The 22,287-nt window shown below is 58.8% G+C and overlaps 1 protein-coding gene across 2 annotated transcripts in view; it reads right to left on the reverse strand.

Annotated features, from left to right (window-relative positions):
* Positions 1-21,907, reverse strand: part of LOC123946614 (phosphofructokinase, platelet) — a 51,880-nt gene extending 29,973 nt beyond the window's left edge. Inside the window, exons 1-2 of one of the 2 annotated variants that reach the window (XM_046012169.1) lie at positions 21,747-21,907; positions 8,572-8,645 (exon numbers count right to left, since the gene is read on the reverse strand). In XM_046012169.1, coding sequence (XP_045868125.1) covers positions 8,572-8,645; positions 21,747-21,858 — 186 coding nt within the window. In that variant the 5' untranslated portion in view covers positions 21,859-21,907. The remainder of the gene's footprint in view (positions 1-8,571; positions 8,646-21,746) is intronic. The other variant, XM_046012168.1, reaches the window with a different exon arrangement.
* Positions 21,908-22,287: the final 380 nt, after the last annotated feature.

Below are 22,287 nucleotides of genomic sequence, written 5' to 3' on the forward strand. Positions count from 1 at the left end.
ATAGAAATGTCTATTTTATGTATCATAGAGAGAACAAATTGTATATAACAGGACCTGTTAGAGTCCTGTAGCATTTCGTACTACATAGTACACGTATACATAAGTACACGGAAACCTGTGCGTGTCACGGTCACATAGTTGTCACGTGCGACAAACACAGAAGGCACAGGTGGCCTGGAACGAGGTAGAGAAGCCGAGAGCAGGTGCACGTTGGAGCTGGCAGGCTCCCTCTGCCCCAGAAGGAGGATGTTACCCTGGGGCTCTGGCCCCTCACAGTCCCCGGAACAGGCCCACTGTCGTCACGGGGCAGCGATGCACATCTTCTAAACACAGCTCCCTAAACCTCACAGGGCGTGTGTTGCGTGCTTTCAGCCCACTCCATATAAGGTACCGAGCCGCGGCACCTGTCACTGTGGAGGGTGAGCGTGATAAGCAGAAGAGGATTTGATCCAGGCCCGGTCTCTGGAAAGGGAGCTCTTAAGAGGCGCTGTCTACACCGGGCCCTGGGTGTGAGCTCCCCCAGCAGAGGTTACGAAAGCCAGCCCTCCCTGCTTCTCAGGGACTCCCAGGGACCTTCAGCAGAGTGTTAACAACAGGGAGAGAGCCAGGTGATAGCTGGACGGCAGCAAGACAGAGGACACACAGAGGGAGGGCCCTGCCTCAGGGGTGCCTTCCACTGAGCCCTGCAAACTCCCGGGCTCCCCGTCACTCTGCGCGCACGCCCCGCTCCGCATGCCTCAGACACGGGCCCAGCCCTCAACAGCCGCCAGCACTCAGCAGCCGGCCGTGGTGCAGACTGTGAGCTCACTTCCAGGAGGCCTGGTGGGCGGGGGCATCCCCCACCCCGGGAGCCAGCCTGCAGGCTGGCTGCAGCTTCCAGAGCCTCGGCCACCGCGGGGATACGGCCCCTATGTGGAGGCATGATGTCCTACCACCCCAGCCTGCGCGGGGCTGAGGAGGAGAGAAACCATTACTCATGAGGCCGGAAGAGCAGGTGCGGAGGGGGCTGTCCCGAGCAGGGCAGGGCGGAGAATTGCGCTACCCACAGGCTTTGGCAAAAACAGGATGGGGACACCCTCTCCATGCCCACGCAACACCCACAGCCAGGGGGATGATTTCTGCACATGCACCGCGAGGTCAACAAAGCGACCCAGGGGACGGGGCCACCCCAGACCCCACAGGACAGGACAGACAAGGACATGGAGGCCGGGGGCCATCCCCAGCTCATCAGGGGCCACCTCGGCTGCACGTGGCTGTCAGCACCAGCCCATGGAGGACTCCGGCAGCTCATGCTCCGTGGACAAGCCCTGTGCCCAGCTTCTGCCCCGCAGGTGCCAAGCTGGGAGCACAAAAGTCCCCTTTGCCTTTACGATCATTGCTCTGCATTTACACAGTGACTTCATGAAAACATTCACCAACCCCTTTGCTGCTGGAGCAGGAACATTGGAAAATCGTTCTGTAAATCATAACGTGTGTTCTGAAACAGAACGTTCTCGGAAAATCCTTGAGGTCCTATGGCACAGGGACCCTGGGACAGTGAGGATAAAGGGATTTTAGACATTCGGGCACCCACCCCCCTCCTGACCACACGCCTGGGCGGGGCAGGAAGTGACTCAGGGAGCTCCTGCACAGCTCAAAGAGGCCTCCCAACGGCAATTTCAGGCCCTTCACTTACAAGGAAGTGGTTACTAAAGTAAGACGACTGATTTTACACAAACGTACCGTAATTTATAAATTCGGATGCGTGTTTTTCTGTGGAAGTCTCTCTGGAGGCTTGAGTACTTGCTGCTGACACGGCCAGCGCCCCAAATCTTTTCGTTAAAATTCTCCTTGGAATCTGCCTTCAGAACCAGTTCCATGACTCACGCAGGAATCAAACCACAGCAGTCTTCCAAGCCACGCTCAGTTTTTAACCCAGAGTAACCCGGCCCGCCTTGCTGATCCCTGTTCACACAGTCAGCCCAGGAGACCATCAAGTGCACTGTCCTTTGGGTGATGTCTGAGAAGGAGCCACAGATTCCAAAATCAGCTCAACTTCTTGTTTGAAACGTTTCTGAGCAACAGGGGCGTCAGCGTAGACCCCCCATTTGCTCCTCTGGAGATGGTGCTGCGTTTTGGGGGAAACTGTTCGATCTGTTCAGAGTCTGCGCTCGCCCACGGCAGGTGGCCTTCTCTTGTAAGAGACCTCACACTACGTAGGGTTTCTGGATCCAAGACCCAGAGGGAAATCACAGTCCCGTGCTCTCTGGCCAACTAGGCTTTTCCCCTTGAACACGGATGCTGGATGAGTGCACCGGCCTTCTCAAGCTGAAAATGGCTTTTCCACATCTGATTTCCTGGATTACTCAGTCAACAAGTCACTGTTTGGGCAGCAAACACTCCACTCCCAGTGGAGACAATCTACAAAGATTGCATCTTCCTAAAATATTGTCTAGATACCGCAGTGACCAATACAACAGACTTCTCCCCAGGCTTCACTGCCTCGAGTAAATACAAATTTTTGTCTTTCGGGCTTGTTCCTTAATAAATTAAAGCATTTCACGTACAGCACTTGAGAGCAAGCCCATGGAGAGGTCAGCTCTGAACCGCTCACATGTCGGAGCTGGGAAATGCCATCGTGCGAGACAAGCTGGGCACGAGAGAGGCAGGCACAGGTCCTCTGGGTGGGCAACGGTTTCCCAAGTTCAGGAATCATGACTCTCTTCTGCACCAGGAAGCTCCCTGCAGACCCCCAGATCACGCAGGTCTTCCCGCACCCACCCCCAGCCGTGCTCAGCCCCCACCAGGACTCCCTGGGGTGCAGATGCCCTGCCTCGGGACCCCTGCTCAAAGAGCCCATGACTTCATGACTTCAAGGATGATGCCTGCAGGCTTGCCTTTGCATGGGTCCCTGGTGAGAGGTGGCCTCACTCTGACCTTCTAAAATAGGTCAGAACACATGAGGCCATTGCACTTTGTGCTTGTGGAAAGCTGACAAGGGAGACCAGTGGGGCTGATTTAGCCATCCGGCATTATCGGATTGCTGTACACAAGCTGCTAATCCCCGGGTCCAGTACACTACAAACCCGAGGCCGCCGCAGGACACAGCAGGTGCAAACCCTCAGAAGGGAGAGCCCTACCACCTCTCAGCCAGCCCCTCACCCAGCCACACGGTGCTAACGCAGGGGTGTGCAGTCAGCAAAGGAGACCGTCCTTTTCTGATTAAAACACTGGAAGGATAACTAGGACGAGCCTGGGAGGAGCCACGGGGACGGCAGGGGGACCAGGCAGAGCTGGCTCTCAGCGATGATGCTCAGGGCGAGCTCGGCTGGGCTCCACCGTCCAGCTGGGCACTGGCCACAGGGCCTCGGTGACTCCTCCGGCTCACATGCTGCCTGCTAGCCAACGGGCCAGGCCCGCTTCAGCTCGGCGGTCTACACCTCCCGGTCACCTGCAGACCAACCCATGTCCCTGCACGTTCAGACATCCTATTACTATTTTCAGACGGATGTTTTGTGGTGAAGCGGCTCCAACTTTAAGGAAGTGAAGATGCAGAAATAGTTCTGTGGGAAACCTCCGGCAGACGGGACAGCGTGGTTCTGGCCACCGTCTGGCCTTCCGGCACTTGTGGGAAGGGGGAGGCAGAGTCAGGATGGGTCAGAGCAGCCATTGCAAACCAGTCCCCTAAAGGCCACCCCCATATCCGGGCCTACTCTCCTGCCATCGTGGGGCTCCGACAGTGGCCACCCCACAGGACACGCAGGGAAGCCCAGAGCCCGACCCTGACGGGAGGTCAGGCCAGGTGGGGAACCGCTGTGTCTGCGAGAAGACCTGCCCGGCGTCTGCTGGGAAAGGTGGGGTTTGGGCTGTCTTTGTGGTTCTGCCACAAACATGCCACTTCCGACTTTCAAAATTGTGGAAGTAGCAACGCAACAGATCTGAGAAGTCCTGTGCCCCACGGCAAGCAGAGGGTTTCTTTCGGAAGGGGAAATGACATTAATCTATTAGCAGACACGTGGAAGCTGGTTTATCTGATCATGAAGTCAGCCCTGATGCCCAGGGCCCCAGCCCACTGAGCTCTGTAGGAGGTCGGGGTCCAGACCTTCCGGCCGGGCCTGACTCTCCACCTGGAGCAGGAAGCCGGCGCGGCCAGAACAGCACTCTGACCTGCTCGGAGGCCCTCCCAGCAGGAAACTCCGGACCGGCATGCACAGAGAGTCTCATTTCTAAGACCATCAGCTGCTGAACGTGATGGGCGTCACTCCAGCCGTTCTTCGAGGCTCAGAAGATGGGGAGACGGGCCCTGTGGACATTCTCGCGTCAGCATGAGCAGGCCCAACGGGGAAGTGAGGTTTTAAAGAGGAAAGACTTTTTAAGTGGGCCCTATTTAAAGAGCTGTCATTTTTCTTGATCTGCAGAAAAGCCTTCAGCTAACAGGATTTTGAGCCCGCAGATTGCATGAAACAGGACTAGCCTAGCTCTGCGACCACGATCACAGGAACAGAGAACAAATCTCCTCCCCTGCTCCACCAAATGCCAGGGCGGTCTGCTGAGCTCAGTCTTGCAAAACCATGGGATGGCCTTGCCATCGGCATCCCCCAGCAGCTAAAAACACCTGTAGGTCTCTAAGGAAAAGCCCTAGCCTAAGCGGGAAAAAGAAGCAATGGGCTCCGTAGCAGCAAGAACGGGTTAATCCGCTGCCCGCCCCAGCCTCCCCAGATGTCGCCCTGGGGCCCGGCACGCACCACACGTAGACCAGACCCAGGCTGCCAGCCTTCCCCAGCGGCAGCCAGACAGGACAAAGCCGGTGCCAGGCCCTGGCAGGAAGACCAGCGTTCTCCCATCAGTACCCTTCCCGCAAACTGTCTGCTCAGGAAAAAACCCAAAAGCCTTTGTTTACATAACACGAACCTGTTTCACTGTTTAGGTGAGCCAGCGGCCTTGAAGCTCTAGGCAAACGTAAGAAACTGGACCACAAGTGAGCACATGTGTGGGACCGAGTGCTGACGAGGCGCAACACACTGAAACCGACATCTCAGTTTGAGCCCAAACAGGTCTGGGACGGGCGCCCTCGGCAGGGATGAGTTAGCTGCCCCCCCCCCCCACCTCTGGGGACAAGTGCCGATGTCCGGAGACGTTTCTGTCAGGGGGTGGTCCTGGCCTGTGGACCCCGGCCGCGTCTTAGGGACGGTGACACTAGGAGGGCGTGGATGCGTTAGGAAAAACTGGCAGATTTTAGCGAGGCTGGGACTCGAGAGACAGTGTCATGGAGATCTGTCACGAAGAACTGATGTTACTGCAAACGGGGGTTCACCCCAAACTGTCTCCCGGGGCAGAGCCCGAGGGTCGGGGGGGAGCTGAAGACCACTCCCCATGCAGCTGTAATAAACAAGCCTGGTTCCCTACACTGTCTCTTGTTCTGGGGGGAGGGGTGTCACACGCTTGCTTTTGCTCTCCAGACCGATGACTTCCCCCATGAGTCCAGCTCCAGGCCGCTCCCATCTGCTCCCTTCTCCCAACTTGTGGGTGGGCGGTCCCTGGTGCCAAGCCGCAGACCCTGCCGTCTGCTTGTCTCCCCACACACCCGCCATCCTCCATCCAAGGCCCCAACTGCCAGGAAACCAGTTACGACGAACATACCCTCACCCTGACCCTCAGTACCGCGCGCCCGGATTCTGTCTGGCTCTTCCTGATGGGAGAAGCTGCGCAAATCCCCGCACTTCCCTGGAAGAAACGGGATCCATTCAGACCCGTTCAGACTCGGGACTCCCTGCTGCCCACCCCAGCGGGCGGGAGCCCTGCCCATCCCGCCTCCAGAGACAGCGCGAAGGACACGGCCCCTGCAGTGGGCAGGACCAGGGGCGCCTGGGGGGCTCAGCAGGTGAAGCCTCTGCCCTCAGCTCAGGTCATGATCTCGGGTCCTGGGATTGAGCCCTGCATTGGGCTCCCCGTTTTGCAGGGAGCCTGCTTCCCCCTCGGCCTCTGGTGCTCCCCCTGCTTTTGCCTTCTCTCTCTCTCTGTCAAATAAATAAATAAAATTAAAAAAAAAAAAAAAAAGAAAAGTGGCCAGGAGCAAAGCAGGCCACATTGCCCACCTCCCCCAGCAGACGACGGGACGGACGGTCGGGTTCCCTAGGTCAAGGTTCCTCCGAAGGAAATCCAAGAAGCTCTTCCACGGCAGCCCGTGTTGCTGCGCATGGGCGGACCGCCGCGCTCCCGCCCAGCCCCTCTCCGGGCAGTGCGGTCGGGCAGCAGAGCTCCCACTAAACATCCCACCTGGACTCCGGATACAGAGCCAGCAGAACAGACCGGACGTCCTAAGTCTGGAGGACTAACATCCATCGTTCCCAGGTCAGCTTCCACACCCAGAAGTCCGCACGCGCACGGGCCCGGCCCCTGCTCCCCACGACACTCACCCCCAGGACACAACCGGTCCCTGGCCCAATGCGGGCCTTCCCGGCCTCGGCACCATGGCCCCGGGACCAGACCACGAATTCCTCGTTGTGGGAGCTGTGCGGGGCGTCACGGGGTTCCCACCTGCATCCTGGTCTCCTCTCACGAGATGCCAGGAGCACGGCTCTCACCCTGATACTGGGACAGTCAGAAACGGTCCGCCCTGGGGGGCGGATCCCAGCCCTGCCCCTGGCTGGATGGGGCACGCGACCTTCCTCCCCAGCCCTGCCGGTGACCAACAGGCACAGGAAAAGCAAACTTTCTTTGTCTAAAGAAACACAGGTCAGTTTCTTTCCTATGAAATACCAGACAGGACTCCCCTCCCTGCCCTCCCACACCCACTGTCACTGCGAAGCCCTCACGGCGACAGGTGACCAGCCCAGGAACCACGGTCGCGTCCCCAGTCAGGTGACCCGCACTGCAGGGCCTGCATGCTGTGAGCCGGGGGTCCAGGCAGAGCCCACTGTTCATGACCTCAGAAAAACCAGGTCCGAGGGGCCCCAAGCCCCAGAAGATTTCTGAAACCGGGTCCTGCAGGGAGTGTGGTCAGGCCAGGGGCGGTGGCCTGTCCCCGTGCTCAGGCACCGGGAGACCCTCCACAGTGTCCGCTTCGGCAGCAGGAACGTGCACATGTAGACACCTGGAGGCCACTAAGCGTGGAATGGGACGGGATGGGGGAGACTGGGGAGCCCACTGCCCTGTCCACATCGGCGAGCGGCCAGCGCCCTGGCCCAGGGCCGCCACTCACAGGCGCACCGTGATCCCAGAGAGAGCCAAACGGAGCAGGATGGAACACCAGCCTGGGAGAGCTATGGGGGAGCCCATCGTGTGAACCTCACCCAACCCCATAAGTGCAAACCCCAGACTCACGGAACCACAGCTCAGAAAAGCACTCCAAAGCCCAGGGAAAACAAAAACAAAAACAACCTACCCCCCCAAAAACCCTCTTTCCAGCCAATAACACACAAACCCTTCGTGGCCCAGCAGGCACAGGCTTAGGAACAGCCACTTACCAGAGGCTGCACTGGAACCCAAGCCAGCCTCCCAGCTGGGGACCGGCGGGGGGGGGTTCGGGGCTGCACACAGGACAGGCGGTCAGCGCTACCTCTCCGGAGGCCGGCCGGGACGTGCGGGGGTGAGGGGAGGGGGCGCTGGAACCAGGGTCAGAAACCACGGTGGCCAAACGCACCAAGACCTGTCACAAGGGACGTTCACTTGGGGCCTGTGTGTCTGGGGAGCAGAGTAAACCCAGACGCTGCGTAGGTCTCCCGCCAGGACAGCCGGAAAGCACAGTTCAGCCACTTGGGAAGGGCATGTGTCCCCCCTGGGGACTATGACAGACACTGACGCGGTCCTCCAAAGCCTGTGGAAAACGGGCACGACGGGGGCACAGAGCACATACACAAGGTGTATCTGCCAAGGCTTTAATGGTGTCCAGATCCCCGCCAGACTCTCACACGTCATCCTGGGAAGAATCGGAACGCGAACTACTAACGGTGGTTTCGCAGGAATCAAGTCATTTCAAAAACACACGCTCTTCTGTGTTTTCCGCTTCCTCAGATCTCAGAAATGGAAAAAGTAAATATACATTGTTTTTCTCCCGATAGTTCCTGGAATAACTACCAGGGTCTGAACTACCCTGGGGCCTTCCTTCCCCAGCTCGCCCACTTCTCCGCGCTCAGGACCCCAGGAGAGAACGGGCCGGGCCTCCTGTCCTGTGTCAGGCGCTCGGTTTCCAAGTGAGCACGTGAACGGTTGGTAGGGAGGAGGCCTGGGATCTACAGAAATGATGAGAAGCTCCAAGTGGCCGCTCTCTCCTGCTTACCTCAAGGCATACTCAAATTCACCCCACGTTAAATAAATATTACTTCTTTAGGGAAGGAGGGCTACAAAAAAACACATCAATCCAGGAGACCACTGTGTGCCCCGTGGGCTCTCCCCTCCCCGTGCCCTCCCTGCCAGATCTCCTAGACCTGCTCCTCGACCAGGGAGCACCACCCCCTCCCCGCGCCCCCACAGGACCCCCGGGACCCTGGCCTGGCCCGGCCTGAGCGTGCCCGTCCAGGTCAGCAGCACCCGGGCAGGCGGGAGGCGCAGGTCCCAGAGTCAGAGAAACCGGGAGGGAGACGCAACACTGACCTCATAGATGAAGTACACTTTGGCCCCCACGTAAATCCCCATGCGCACCACGGCTCGGACAGCGGCGTTCATTCCTGCGGAAGGAATCAGGGACAGGAGTCACTGACCAGGCGGGGGCGAGTCTGGCTGGGCCGCTGGACGCTCTGGGACCAGGCGTAAACCGCGTGGCCACAGCAGCAGGTCCCTCACGCGGACCACGGGCCTGGTGCATCCCTCGGGGGTCAATGTCAGCCCAGAACGCGTCATTGTGAAAGAGCAGGGGCACCTCAGCGTCGCGGCAGGCAGGCATGGGACGCCCACCTGCAGGGGGCTATGGGCGGCACTGGCTGTTCTCCAGACACCAGAGGGGCTGGGGTTAACGTGCAGTCAACCCAACTCAAACCTGTATGGAAAAGGGACAATCCCGGTGACCTGAGAAGATGAAAGAGAAATGCCTGATTTCAGGAGCAGCCCCCAGGGTGAAACAATTTTTTAGTCAACGGCCTTAAATTCAAGATAAGTCCTGCTGTTTTATTAAAAGAAAAATTAAACCAATATACTATTAATAATACCTACTCAAGATAAATCTAGGACATTTTCCACACTTTTCCAGGGGCTGTTACTTATTAAAAGTGGCTTTTTTAAAAAAAAATTTATTTATTTGAGGGGCACCTGGGTGGCTCAGTGGGTTGAAGCCTCTGCCTTCGGCTCAGGTCATGATCTCAGGGTCCTGGGATCCAGCCCCACATTGGGCTCTCTGCTCAGCGGGGAGCCTGCTTCCTCCTCTCTCTCTGCCTGCCTCTCTGCCTACTTGTGATCTCTGTCAAATAAATAAATTTTAATGCAACAGAGAGCATGGATGGGTGAAGGGCAGAGGGAGAAGCAGGCTCCCCGCTCAGCTCGATCCCAGGACCCTGAGAAGGTGACCTAAGCCGAAGGCAGAGGCTGCACCAACTGAGCCACCCAGGCACCCCTAAAAGCACCTGTGTGCACCGCGGCCTCGTGTGTCTGCTGCTCTCCCTTTCGCTCTCCCTGGGAGCCCCACTTCTGACCAGCTCATCCGGGCCGTGCAACCACTGTCCAGACGTAGGTGAACAGGTCTGGATTTCACCTCTACAGAACTCTGTGCCCTCACCGTGGCTAAGAGTTGGGCCCGGGAGGGGAGGGGTGGGGCCGGGGACTCAGGGAGGACACAGTCCCCCTCCTCCAGCGCTCAGCGCCCGGGCTCCCAGCCACACCCAGTCGACGGCCCCAGTCGGCCTTCTCCGCCAGCTTATGGTTCAGAAACCAACATCAGGGCCGAAGGTGCTGGAGAACATGACCCATGAAGTAAAGCCACTCCCAGTCACAGCCGACGAAGGCACTGTGACTCCCAGGGGCCTAACACGCACGGAGACTCCATCCGTGGGCACGGGACGGTAAGCCTGCTCCGAGGACGTCGCACTGACCTTCGTGATGCAAGATAAGGCTGTTGGCTTAAGATCTAGACGGACGTGGACGTGTGTGTGCCCCGAGTCTCACGACTTCACATCCAAACCCGGGTTAGGACATGAAGAACTTGAACGAACTAGTGATAAACGGGTCTTCGTCCCTCCAGACCCACAAACTCCATAGATCAAGAAGCAATCAACTCCTGTTCCCTGCCCCCACGCCCCCTCCTTCTGCCCATCCGTGTTTGCTCTCCTGCCGCAGGCGTGGTTCCATGTTGCTCCTGCCCTGGACGCGCGCCCTCCACAGCCCCTGCCCGTGAACCTGACATCTGTCCCGACTTTTTCCCCAAATCCCTCTAACGTGGTCCACACCATGGCCAGAAGGACTTGAAATGGGTTTTTCTCTTCGGTTAGTAATTATACAAGCAATTTATAAATACATTCTTCCTGTTAAAAACAAAAACAAAAACAGATTTTGGAAAAGACAAAACTACGGAGACGATGCAAAGATCAGGGCTGCCAGGGGCTGGGGGGACGGGGAGGCAGGGATGCTATTCTCTCCGATGCCACGCAAGTGGTGCGGGTCATCCCACCTCTGCGCAAACCCACAGGACACACACCACCGGCAGCGACTCTGGTGGAAACCACGGGCTTTGTCGGACGATGGGCAATCAGGGCAAAGTCACGGGCGGTAACACATGGCCGCAAGGCAGAGAGGTGGGCAGGAGCACACTCTGCACCTTCCACTCAATCTTGCCAAGAAACTAAACTGCTCCAAAAAATACAGTCTTCAAAAAGAATCAGGGGCAACTGGCTCGCTCAGCCAAAGGAGCATGTGACCCTGGATCTCCAGGTGGTGAGCTCACGCCCCACGCTGGGTGTAGAGATTACTTAGAAATAATTTTTTTAGACACGTTATTTATTTTAGACAAAGAGTGACGAAGGGAGGGGGCACAGGACAGAGAAAATCCCCAGCAGACTCCCCGCCCCACCCCAGGTAGATCTCAGGGTCCGGAGATCGTTACCTGAGCCCAACCCATGAGTCAGATGCTTGACTGACGGAGCCAACCCGTTGCCCCAGAGACAAAATCTTAGAAAGCAAAAGCTGCGTTCTGTCCTTTCCCCTTGCCTGCCCCCTAGAGCCACCTGCAGGAGCCCCCATGGAAACCTGGGAACACGCTGCTGCCTCGCCCTGTCACCAGCCGGCGTGCGCACTTCTGTGTTCTCCGGAGGTTTGCCTGATGCCCACGTTCTTGCTCTGGATTCTACCCGGGGGCCTGCGCGCATCACCCCATCCGCGGGGAGAGCTTCTCCCCCGGGGGGCTCCTCCTACCTGCTTGCCCCGCACCCCCTGACCTCACAGCGCGCTACACAGCACAACCCAGAGCTCCCCCAGGACCACCACCACGTGCCATCTGTCCCAGCTGCCGGACACCGTCCCTCAACCTCAACCAGCAGAGACCTGCCAGCGAGGCCCCCCCCCTTATCCCTGAAGATAAGATAAGATATCCCTGCACCTGCCTGTACAGTGGGGCGGGGCAGGGGGCGGGGCATTGCCGCAGGTGTGGCGCAGGAGCTCCTCTGCGTGCCCAGCTGCAGGTCTCTCCACCGCCCTGGCCCTGCGCACCAGCCTCGCCCACAGACCTGCGCGGGGTGGAGAGACACAGCTGCTCGCGGTCCCTTCCCACAGCCTGCAGGATTCTAGGCCTGGCGCTGCGGCCCCTGTCCCGGGGAAATTAATCCCCCAACACTGCAACCACGCCAGGTGACAAGCATGATTAACACGGGACTTTTCAGGCCCTCGCCCTGCTGAGCAGCCCTCCTCCAGGGGGACACAGCCCCGGGGGGTATCTCGTAAATGCACGATAAATGGGGGGTTCTCGACAATGTAACCAACGGGAGGAGGAAGCTGCGGCAAGTACACCTGATCCGGAGGGGACGCGCAGGAGACCTGTCATTCGGGGTCTGCACACCTTCCCACCAGCCCCCATGCCTGACTCCCACCCCGGCCTCCTGGGGGGAACCTGCACTCACCGGAGAAGGGGCCGGTCACCTGCAGCACTGGGTGTCCCCTGGGCCCTGGCAGAGCCCCCCAGGGGGGTGGGGGGCTTCCGGAGGGCAGGGACAGAGGAGCCTGAGCTGGGCATCTTCCGCGAGTCCCCCGGGAGGGTGGGCGGCAGCCAGGCCTCGGAAGAACCACCTCCCGGGCTCAGGAGGCTTTCATTGAAAGCAGTGAGGAGAGGCAGCCGGCTCCTCCCACAGCTGGGGCTAGTGCTGGGGGGCGGGGGGAGCTGCTCCAGCCCAGGAAGGCTCCCAGGAGCCTGTGGGGTCCGGAGTCCCCCTGCGGGGATGAGGAAGTCAGGCTCTGAGCAGACACCGCGAGAGCCAAGGGAACACAATTAATAAAGGGCACAGCCGGAGAGTAAACCTTCCTCTCCCCTGTATTTCAACTTAAAAGAGGAGCGAATTCCCTCCAGTACAACGGCGCAGCTTCAGAATCTCAGAAGGGAACTCGGGGAGTGAACAGGCCTCCTGGGCCCCCGCTGTGGGTTCCGCGGTCTGGGGCGGGGCCTGGGGCTCTGCCAGGGCTCCCTGCAGGGGGGTGTGGGGCTGGGCCCTGCTGTGGACACCTTCCCAGGAAGGAACCCTGGAGGACAAAAACCAGGCACGACAGAGGACGTCCCCATGTCCCCCCACGGCCTCTGTCACACACGGTCTGGACAATGGGCTCCGTTCCTCGTGCTTTTTGCATGCTTTTTGCTTTTGTTTCGGGAGCCAGATCTGGGAATTCCAACAACTCTCCGGATTACTACCGTGGGAAAATGGGATCCTGCACGCAGGTCGGAATCCTAACACTTGGAAAGTAACCGCCTCCTCATTTGCAAATCTTTAGACGCAGGCCTGCTGGGAATGAAGAGGTTGGTTATGGGAACCCAAAACTAACAAGTCTCGAAAAACTTAGGGAGCAGCTGAGCGGGAACTGTGTGCTCCGTCCTTGAGATGGGACAGACAGGACAGGTCCTTAAGCCCGCGTCTTGATTTCACGTACCTGCTGCTTCCTCCTAAAATACCCTGCAGCAAAGAAAGCCTTCGTGGTCCTTCCTTCCTGAATTAAAACACAGACTTAAAAAAGAATTAAAAAAGGGGATGTTCAATCAGTCAGTCTCTTGTGTCTCTGACACTAATAGGACCGCGTATGAACTACACCGGAATGAAAATGACAACTTAAAACATAGTAATAAAAAAATGAATAATTTAAATTTAAAAAAAATTAAAAAGATGGTTTCTTCCTTGAGGTCACACAGTGCAGTGGACCTATTTGCAAATGCTTCCTGAGACCGGCTCTGACGGCATTTAAACTTGGAATAATTTCTAAGAAGCGGATCCTAATAAAATAATGGGAGCTCAAAATTAGTAAGACAGGAAACAGTATGTGTTGGAGAGGATGTGGAGAAAGGGGAACCCTCTTCCACTGTTGGTGGGAATGCAAGTTGGTGCAGCCACTTTGGAGAACAGTGTGGAGACTCCTGAAGAAATTAAGAATAGAGCTTCCCTATGACCCTGCAATTGCACTGCTGGGTATTTACCCCAAAGATACAGATGTAGTGAAAGAAGGGCCATCTGTACCCCAATGTTTATAGCAGCAATGGTCACGGTCGCCAAACTGTGGAAAGAACCAAGATGCCCTTCAACGGATGAATGGATAAGGAAGATGTGGTCCATATACACAATGGAGTATTATGGCTCCATCAGAAAGGGTGAATACCCAACTTTTGTAGCAACATGGACGGGACTGGAGGAGATTATGCTGAGCGAAATAAGTCAAGCAGAGAGAGTCAAGTATCATATGGTCTCACTTATTTGTGGAGCATAACAAAGAACATGGAGGACATGGGGAGATGGAGAGGAGAAGGGAGCTGAGGGAACCTGGAAGGGGAGATGAACCATGAGAGACTATGGACTCTGAAAAGCAACCTGAGGGCTTTGAAGTGGCGGGGGGTGGGAGGTTGGGGAAGCAGGTGGTGGGTAATAGGGAGGGCACGTACTGCATGGAGCACTGGGTGTGGTGCAAAAACAATGAATATTGTTACGCTGAAAATAAACAAACAAAAAAACAAACAAACAAATAAATAAATAAATAATAATGGGGGCTCATTCTTGTTGTTTCCTACCTGATCTGAACAGTACGACCAGTCTCCTTACCGAACCCTTCAGACCAGACTGTCCGGAGCTATTTCCCCTGCTCATCACCCCTCACTAACGACAGTACTTAATATTCCATTTTGAAAAGTAAAGTCAGGTTGTTCGGCTGTCTTACTGGCTTCCCCCCGGAAATCATGTCGTTCTCAGCTTTGTACTAAAGCCGTGGTGTCAGCCTGTGTCAGAAAACAAACCCGCACCACCGTACCCTGCCCTTGCTCCCCAAGCTCTCCATAAAAGCTTCCCGACTAGGGGCGCCAGGCGGGGCTCAGGTCATGATCTCAGGGTCCTGGGATGGAGCCCCACATCAGGCTCTCTGCTCGGCAGGAAGCCTGCTTCTCCCTCTCCCACTCCCTCTGCTTCTATTTCCTCCCTCGCTGTGTCTCTCCGTCAAACGAATAAATAAAAATCTTTAAAACCTTCCCCAGGGAGTAACTCAGGGGCTGGGGTCCCAAAGGAGCCCTGGGTTGGGCGGCCGGCTCCCCTGCAGATCGGTAATGAAGCTGGGAGCGCCTCTGCATCCTGTCCCACCCAAATCACTGAGCTCAGGGTGAAACGTCAGAGGAAAGCTTGAGACAGGCCTGTGAGGGCAGCTGCCCCCATCCGATGCCCAGGGATGGGGGGCCCTTCTCTCGGCCAGGCACCGGGGTGCTCCATCCCTGATGGAGCCGTCCGTGATGAACACACACACCGCGCCCAGCACAGGCATGTGCTGAGGAGGATATGCAGCCAGGCAGGACTGGGGGACCGGGTGTGGGACACTGTGGGATGCGGGGAGGGAGCTCACGCAGGCCTCCTCCAGAAGCCCTAGTGACAGAGAACACAAGAAGCCAGCCAAGGGGACATCTGGAAAAGAAGGCCCTCCAGGGCCACGCGCGGTGCCCCAGCGTCCACTGCAGACATTCTGCCAGCAGCCCCGGCCTGGCATCCGAGCTTCGACACAAACACTCGGGAGGGACCCTGTGAATACACGCTCGCCATGGTCGCCCCACGTGCCAGAACCCCATTGTGGCCGGGAAGGCCACTGGCCACAGCAAGAGGCCCTGCGTCATCCAGCGGACTGCAGGGCTCGGCGTGGACAGAAAGAAGGCGAGATGTCTTATTGATGAGCCTTCTAGGCTGGACAAAATACACGTTTACAATTGTTTTAACGTGGTGACAGGATAAAGTCACACATGTAACGGGCTTCACACGGGACCTAGTTCTGAACGTCCTCTGTAGTGGCCGCGTGTCTGTCTTGCCGCAGGAATGACAAGGGTCATTGAATAGTCCATCCCAGGTTCCTGATGGAGCTAAGCTCCCACTGATGGGCTTTCGCTAGTCTCCCCCCCACCCCCCCGCTCACTAGTGTTCTCGGCATTTCCTCCTGCTGCACAGAGGAGCTCCTATCTGAGGCCAAACCCTCCACTTACAAAATGTGCCCCACACCCCTGGACGCCAAAGGGGCACCCTGGGGCAGGAGCGCCCGGCCCTACTCCTGAAGCCCTCCAGCTACGGCCCAAGTCTGGTGCCCGAGAGACCCTAAACTTGGGCTTCCCACGCCAGCCCTCCTGGCCACGTCACAAAACTACCCTTACCCGGAGCAACCAGGACCTGCAGTGGCTTTCCTGCTCACCACGCCCCACCCCCTCAATCCAAAATCCTCAGTGCCTGCCCCTCCCCACAGGCTCACCCATGGGGCCCTGACCTCCTCCTCCCAGCCCTGCACAGGCTTCCCCCTCCCCAGGCGGCTTTGCACTAGCTCAGCGCTCAGTTCCTGGGGGGCTGCAGGTTGGGTGGAGGGTCCCCGACCACAGGTGCCCTGGGCCTTCCAGAAACAGAGACTCTTTCCTAGGTCCGGCTTGCTTCTAGACTCAGTATGAGCTCCCTGAGAGACGGGGGTCCGCTGTCTGCCTGACGCAGGACGGCCCATCGGCGGTCATCGTCCGTGGGTGGGATGAGGACACGAAAAGGGGACCAAACCACAGGAATGTTAACCCAGAGCTGAACCAGTCACCCTCCACCACTCTTCCGAACATTTTCTGGCCCGGAGAAACGTCCAGCCGCATCACTTACTTACAGCTTTTTCACAAGGGGTCCTAAGTTAACCAACCTTCCCAGCCGAGCTCCTCATCAAGGTGGGAAAGCCGTCCTGTGAAACCGCCACAAGCACCCAGGATGCAAGCAAGGTGCTGAACCGCCCAGAGGGACAGGCCCCCACTAGACCCGACCTACAGACCTACAAAATCAGAACACACATCTCAGGAAGAGCCCCAGGCCTTGGCTGGGCACCAGGAGGGAGGAAGCTCCTGACCCCCCAGGGGCAGGGGGGTGGGCGTGGTCCCAGCTGCACTTCTCTTCTGCACACCTCCTCCTGGCCTCTGCCCTCCCCTGAAGACCTGCCCAGGGGAGCCGGGAAGAGGAAGGGGGAGGCAGAAGGGAGGAGGGGAGAGGAAAGCGGTTGACTCTGTCTGCGTCCTTCACCGTGCAAAGGATGGAGGCCCCGCCCACTGTGAGCGGAGAACAGAACCGGGAACCAGGACCTATTAATCAGTGCTTGACTCTCGAGGCACCGCTCTGCCACACGCTTCGCTGCGTCGCGGCCCGACAAGCACAATTACCATAATTCCCAGCACGCTAAGTATACGGTGGAGAAGACGCGTGGGATACAGGGGCCGTGGGAGGACACGGGGCTTCCTGGCAGGTGCGCTGCATCGAACAAAAAGGGAGGCCAAGACCACCTGTTCTTACCCAAATACGCCTTCCTGACCTGGTTACCACCGCACTAGCTGTACAGTTTGGGGCCCCGACGTTTCCCTTTCCCATGTTGCCGGCCCATCCCCGTTTTTTTGTTTGTTTGTTTTTAAGATTTTATTTATTTATTTGACAGACAGAGATCACAAGTAGGCAGAGAGGCAGGCAGAGAGGGAGGGAGAAGCAGGCTCCCTGCTGAGCAGGGAGCCCGATGCAGGGCTTAACCCAAGACCCTGAGATCATGACCTGAGCCTAAGGCAGAGAGGCTTAACCCACTGAGCCACCCAGGCGCCCCCCACCCCATCCCGGGGTTTCTAACGGTGACTGCTTCCGACGGCCCCTCTGATTGGTGGAGTGTGCCCCGTAGGCCCCAATTCTGGCCCCAGAGCTGGGACCTCTGGACAGAAGCTATTTGTTCCCCCCAAGGTAGGACTGAGCTTTCCTGAAAGATGACAGAGTGCCAAGCTTCTAAGGGTCGCCGGGGTGGGCTGCGTAGCGTGTGTGCATTACCGAACAGGGGGCAGGGGGCTGACTGCCCATGGCACTCAAGGGGATGAGCGTTGAAGCTCTAACACGCCACCCCCTAGACACAACCGTGCTTGCTAAAGTATTAAATTGCACGTGAGGAAAAATTCCTCCCATGGAACGTATGTGTCTAGTTAGGGCCCCCAAGCCGGAGGCGAGAAGCCAGCAGCCCCGTTTCCCTCTGCGCCGAGCTGGGCTCTGCAGCCAGCGCAGCTCCGGGCGAGCACAGCAGGAGCCCGCACCAGCAGGCCCCAGGGCGGCGTCCAAGCAACGCAGGGTCAACGGCAGAGCTGCCCCAGGCCCGGGCTCTGGCCACCAGTGCCCCGCACTTCTGATGATGGCTGTAAAGTCCCAAGCTTTGAGCCATTAGCCACTCCCAGATACTGCTCTGCAGATAGAAGGCTGCTTTTGATCAGTGAAGGTTCGAGTCCCTGAAATGACTTAATGAGAAAAGGAAGGAGCCAGGACGGCAGTCAGTCCGCATTTTATGAAAGGGAGTGGCCCCAGAGATTGGGGGGGAGCTATCCCGCAAGAATCTGAGAGCCCGCCTCATGCCGAGTCCCCGCTGGACCCCAGAAAGGCACTGAAGAGGACCTCCCATGCTCTCCGAGGCCCCCTGGCCTGGCCCGGGCTGCCACCTGGAACTCAAGGAAGCCAGTCCCTCGCAAAGCTCGCCTGTTCCCGCAGGAATCGGGAACAAGCTACGGCACGTGAGCATGGCTCCCGTTGGTTCCTGCTGTCCTTTTAAAGACCAGCTGAGACTCAGTTTATGTGCACTCTCTGGAGATTACATTCCTGTTTGCTTTGCCTCAGGCAAAGAGGACTTTACAGTTTATTGCTGTGATGCCCACTGGAGGCACCCGACTTCTCCGCCTTCTCATCTGAGCCCACAGTCAGGGTCCACGCCCGTGAATCACTTTTGGTGAATGACACAATCTCGCTGGAGGGTGGCTACTTAGTCATGGAAAGGCTGTCTGTCCGGCAAGGTGGAAAATCCGTTTGAACTTGCAGGCATGCCTGCGACAGCAGCAGACACCCAGAGAATGAGAAAAATACTCAGCCTAGAAATAGTCTTCCTCAGCGGTGGGGCGGAGGCAGTTGAATAGACATGCACACTTTTCTTCTTTTGTACTTTAAGGATGACTAAATTCGACTGGAAGATAAAGCGCTTCATCACGCTGGCACCAAGGGTCGCTTGGCTTCGCTGACCTAGGGGCTTGCCCTGTAGAAAGGTGTTCCCTGCTCCACTATCAAAGCTGCTTGGAAATCACCTGGGGGCACCTGAGGGGCTCAGCGGTTCTGGTCTGACTCTTGATTTTGGCTCAGGTCATGATCTCAGGGTCCTCAGACTCTGCCCTCAGCAGGGAGCCCGCCTGGGGTTCTCTCTTCCCCCTCGGCTCCTCCTCTCTCACTCTGTCTCTCTGATAAGTACTTGGACTTCCATTTTACAAGGCCCCTGGAGAGCATGGCCTACTGGGAAGGCCCCGGGACTGAAATCGGACAGAAGTTGGTTTAAATCCTGCCCAATGCCACACATGAGCTTGGTGACCCAAACCAGGTCACTTATGTCTTTGTAGCTCTTCCTCCCGCCTTCAAAACGAAGACGATGTGTCTGGGAGCAAGGTGACCGGGCCTGGAGAGAGCAGTTAATTCCTGGTACACAGAACAAGCCCAGCTGGTAGCTACGCTCCCTGCCCCCTGCCCCGGGGAATCTGACCAAAATTTCATGCCTGATTGGAAACCCCGACATTAAGACCTGCAGATGCTGCTCCCCTGGATCTCAGGTAGGAGAAAATTCTCCCTGGCGCAGGGAGAGCACGTGCTGATGGAACTCGGAGTCAGGCTAAGAATGGCAAAAGAGAAGAGCTGAGTGTCTCAGGCACATCTCTAGCAACGACCTTGCTGAGGGGGCCTGTGAATGCGCGGCCGCTGCGACCAGAACCTGGGCCCAGGTCGAGATGAGCTTCCTCAGAGGGATGTACACCCGGATGCTCCATCGGGTCTAAGATGCGACGAAAGGAGGGCATCGCGCTTCACACGAAGTCCAAGAAAACCCCAAGTCAGAGGCCTTCCCTGTACCACGGTGAAATGCAGGGCACAGGGCTCTCCCTGGGCCATCCGGATGGGCCAGCAGAGAGCACTGACCACCTCCCGTGCCAAGCGGACTTCCCATGGGATTGGGATTCTCGGAGGATCGTCTTCCTCTGAGCACAGGACAGGGGCACTGACGGCCTCTGCTGGAACCACTCCCAAGGGCTGAGCCGGGCTACAGGGCAGAAAAGGCTGCTTCTGCACGTCGGGCCATCATCTCGAGCGCCCACACATCATCCACCAGGTACTGGAGCAAACTCTCCGAAACAGATCCCAAGAGTGGACCCTTACACATTTTTTTTTTCAACAGACACAGCAGCACTTTAATGGTCAAGTAACCGAGAAACTCTGGCCTTGAAGCCGGGTGGTTCAGAGACTAGTTCCTCTCCCTTTGCCAACGCTGCACTACCAAGGCCCAGATTAAGATTCAGGCAAGATGCTTCCTAGCCCGTGCGGGGGCAGGTCTCCAGACGCATGTGCGTTTCGCGCCTTGCGCGCGCTGTGTGACAGGGAAGCCACTCTGGGCCGCACCACGACCCCACTAGGACTCCATGTGGCACACCTCTGGGTAGTCATTAGAGTCACGTGGGCGACATCCTCTGTTTCACTGCATTTTCCCAATCCGGGCCTTAGCTCTATCACACCATTCTCCTCCTGCGGAATGTTTACATCGGGGCTCACTGCTAGAATACCGGATCAGACAGAACAGCCTCGCTTCCCTCGCTTCCCTCACGGAAGCAGACGCAAGGGGGGCCCTCGGAGTGGGGGCGGGGACTGGCGCCGCGGTCCCGCCCTCAACAGGACGAGGCGGGTCTCGCCAGGGACTCGGGCTCCCGGGATGCCGCAGGCTTCTGAGCTCCATCCCTCACCTCCTGCACGCGCGGCGCCCGGTGCCAGATGCCAAGGGCCAAGGGCGCAGGGCGCGCAGGAGGTGACTGGCCGGGCATCACGTAGGCGCGCGGCGGGCGGGGCTGCGGCTACTGCGCCCCAACCTGCCGCCCCCGCGTCAGCCCCGCCCGGCTCAAGGGCAAAGGCAAGGTCACGCGCGCGGGGGGCGGGGGGCGGCAGGCAAGGGCGTCAGGTGCAGCTCCTGAGCACCCCTCCACCTGGTGTGCCTGGGCAACCTGGAAAAATCAGGCACCAGGGATAGGAGGAAGAGGAAAGAAAAACCAAACGCAGCTCGGGGAGGCGTCTCCAGCCTGGGCGATCTTAGGCTCCAGGGACGCGTCCGCCTGCAAAGCGGAGATCCACTCTCTAGCGGGCGGCTCGCCTCTTTCAGGAATTTACCAGGATCAGGAAACCCCACCACCTGGGAATCCCTGTGGCCCCACGTGCCGCAGCGCCAGGGGCCCGGGCGTGGCCTTGTCACCCCCTCCTTCAAATTTAGATACTCTCTTTGGGTGTCCGCGGCCCCTGTGCTTGGGTCCCCTTCTCCCCCAAATCTGCCTCCACATGGTGGGGGGAGGAAGGCTGGACTCCGCGCCCGGGGCGCTGGTGACATCCCGGAGTCTCCGCTTCCTGGTCCTTCCCAGCCAGAGGAGGCCGGCGGGGCGGGCCTAGTGACCCATTTCAGTTTTCGGTTTTGCCAGGAGAGCGGCGGAAACCTTTTAAAAAGTCTCCAGCGAAAACGAGGCCGCTGGACATCCCGGGCGGGGTCCCCGCGAGCCCCCACCGCGCCCCACCTATGCAACAGCGGGGACCCCGCCCGCGCCGCGCGGGGGACGCGAATCCGCGGGACTCGCGGCGGGGACCCAGCCGTTGCTTCCACCCGGGGGGGGGCGGGGGGGCCGGGGCATCCAGGTGGCCGCGCGACTCCCAAGCTTCCCAGGGGTGTCGGCCCCCGCTAGACTCGGACGAGAAATGACTCCCGAGGACCGTCCAGGAGACCCCACCGCTAGTCTCAGTTTAAAAACTATACGGGGGGAGGGGGAGTAACTGATCTTCCCGATCAAGGATCCTAAGGCCACATTCTTCCCTTCTCCTGACTCCCCTCCCCACCGCAGCGACTCCTGCCGAGGCTGCACCGCCCACTCCTGCCCCGGAAGGTACCCTGCGGTTCCCGGGCGCCGGGTTTCTCCCCCACCCTGCTCGGACCCGCAGTACCCCCTCCTCCTCGCTTCTTCCATCGCGTGTCCCCGCTCGCCCCGGGACCCCATCGCCTCTTCCCGGTCCCTCCTCCCATCACTCACGCCCCGGCCGGGACAGGCGGTCGCGCACCTTGGGCATCCCCGCCGCTGGTCAGCACTCCGATGGCCTTGCCGGCCCCGGACAGGTGCTCCAGGCACTTTCGGAGGGAGACCTTGCGGTTGGCGACATCGTCGTCGTCCATGGCGAGCAGGCCGAGACTGTGCTGGGGCGGGTGCTCCGCAGGCAGTGCCCCCGCCGCGACACGGAACCGTCCGCCCCGCCCGCTCGGCGCGCGCCAATGGCCGGCCGAGGGCGGGCTCCGGGGCGGGGGGCGGGGGGGTGCCGGCAGGCGGGCTGGGCGGGGCTGGGCAAGTCGCCGGCCAGTCGGGGAACTCGGCCGTGGCGGGGCTTCCAGGGTGGGGGACGCCGCAGGTGGGGGGAGCTACGAGGAGCCGGAGGACCCAGCGCCGAAGGTGGGCGGGAGCAGCGCAGCGGGGGAGCGCCACAGGTGGGGGTGGGGCGAGCGGACCGTCTCCGACCGGCGGTGCTGCAGGCGGAGGGCGCAGCGCGGTGGGAAGAGGATCCGGGTCCGCTCGGGAGCGCCCCCGGGGGAAAGAAAAGCATGGCAGGT

Source organism: Meles meles, chromosome 7, assembly GCF_922984935.1.
Source record: "Meles meles chromosome 7, mMelMel3.1 paternal haplotype, whole genome shotgun sequence".
In the NCBI taxonomy this organism is placed as follows: Eukaryota; Metazoa; Chordata; class Mammalia; order Carnivora; family Mustelidae; genus Meles; species Meles meles.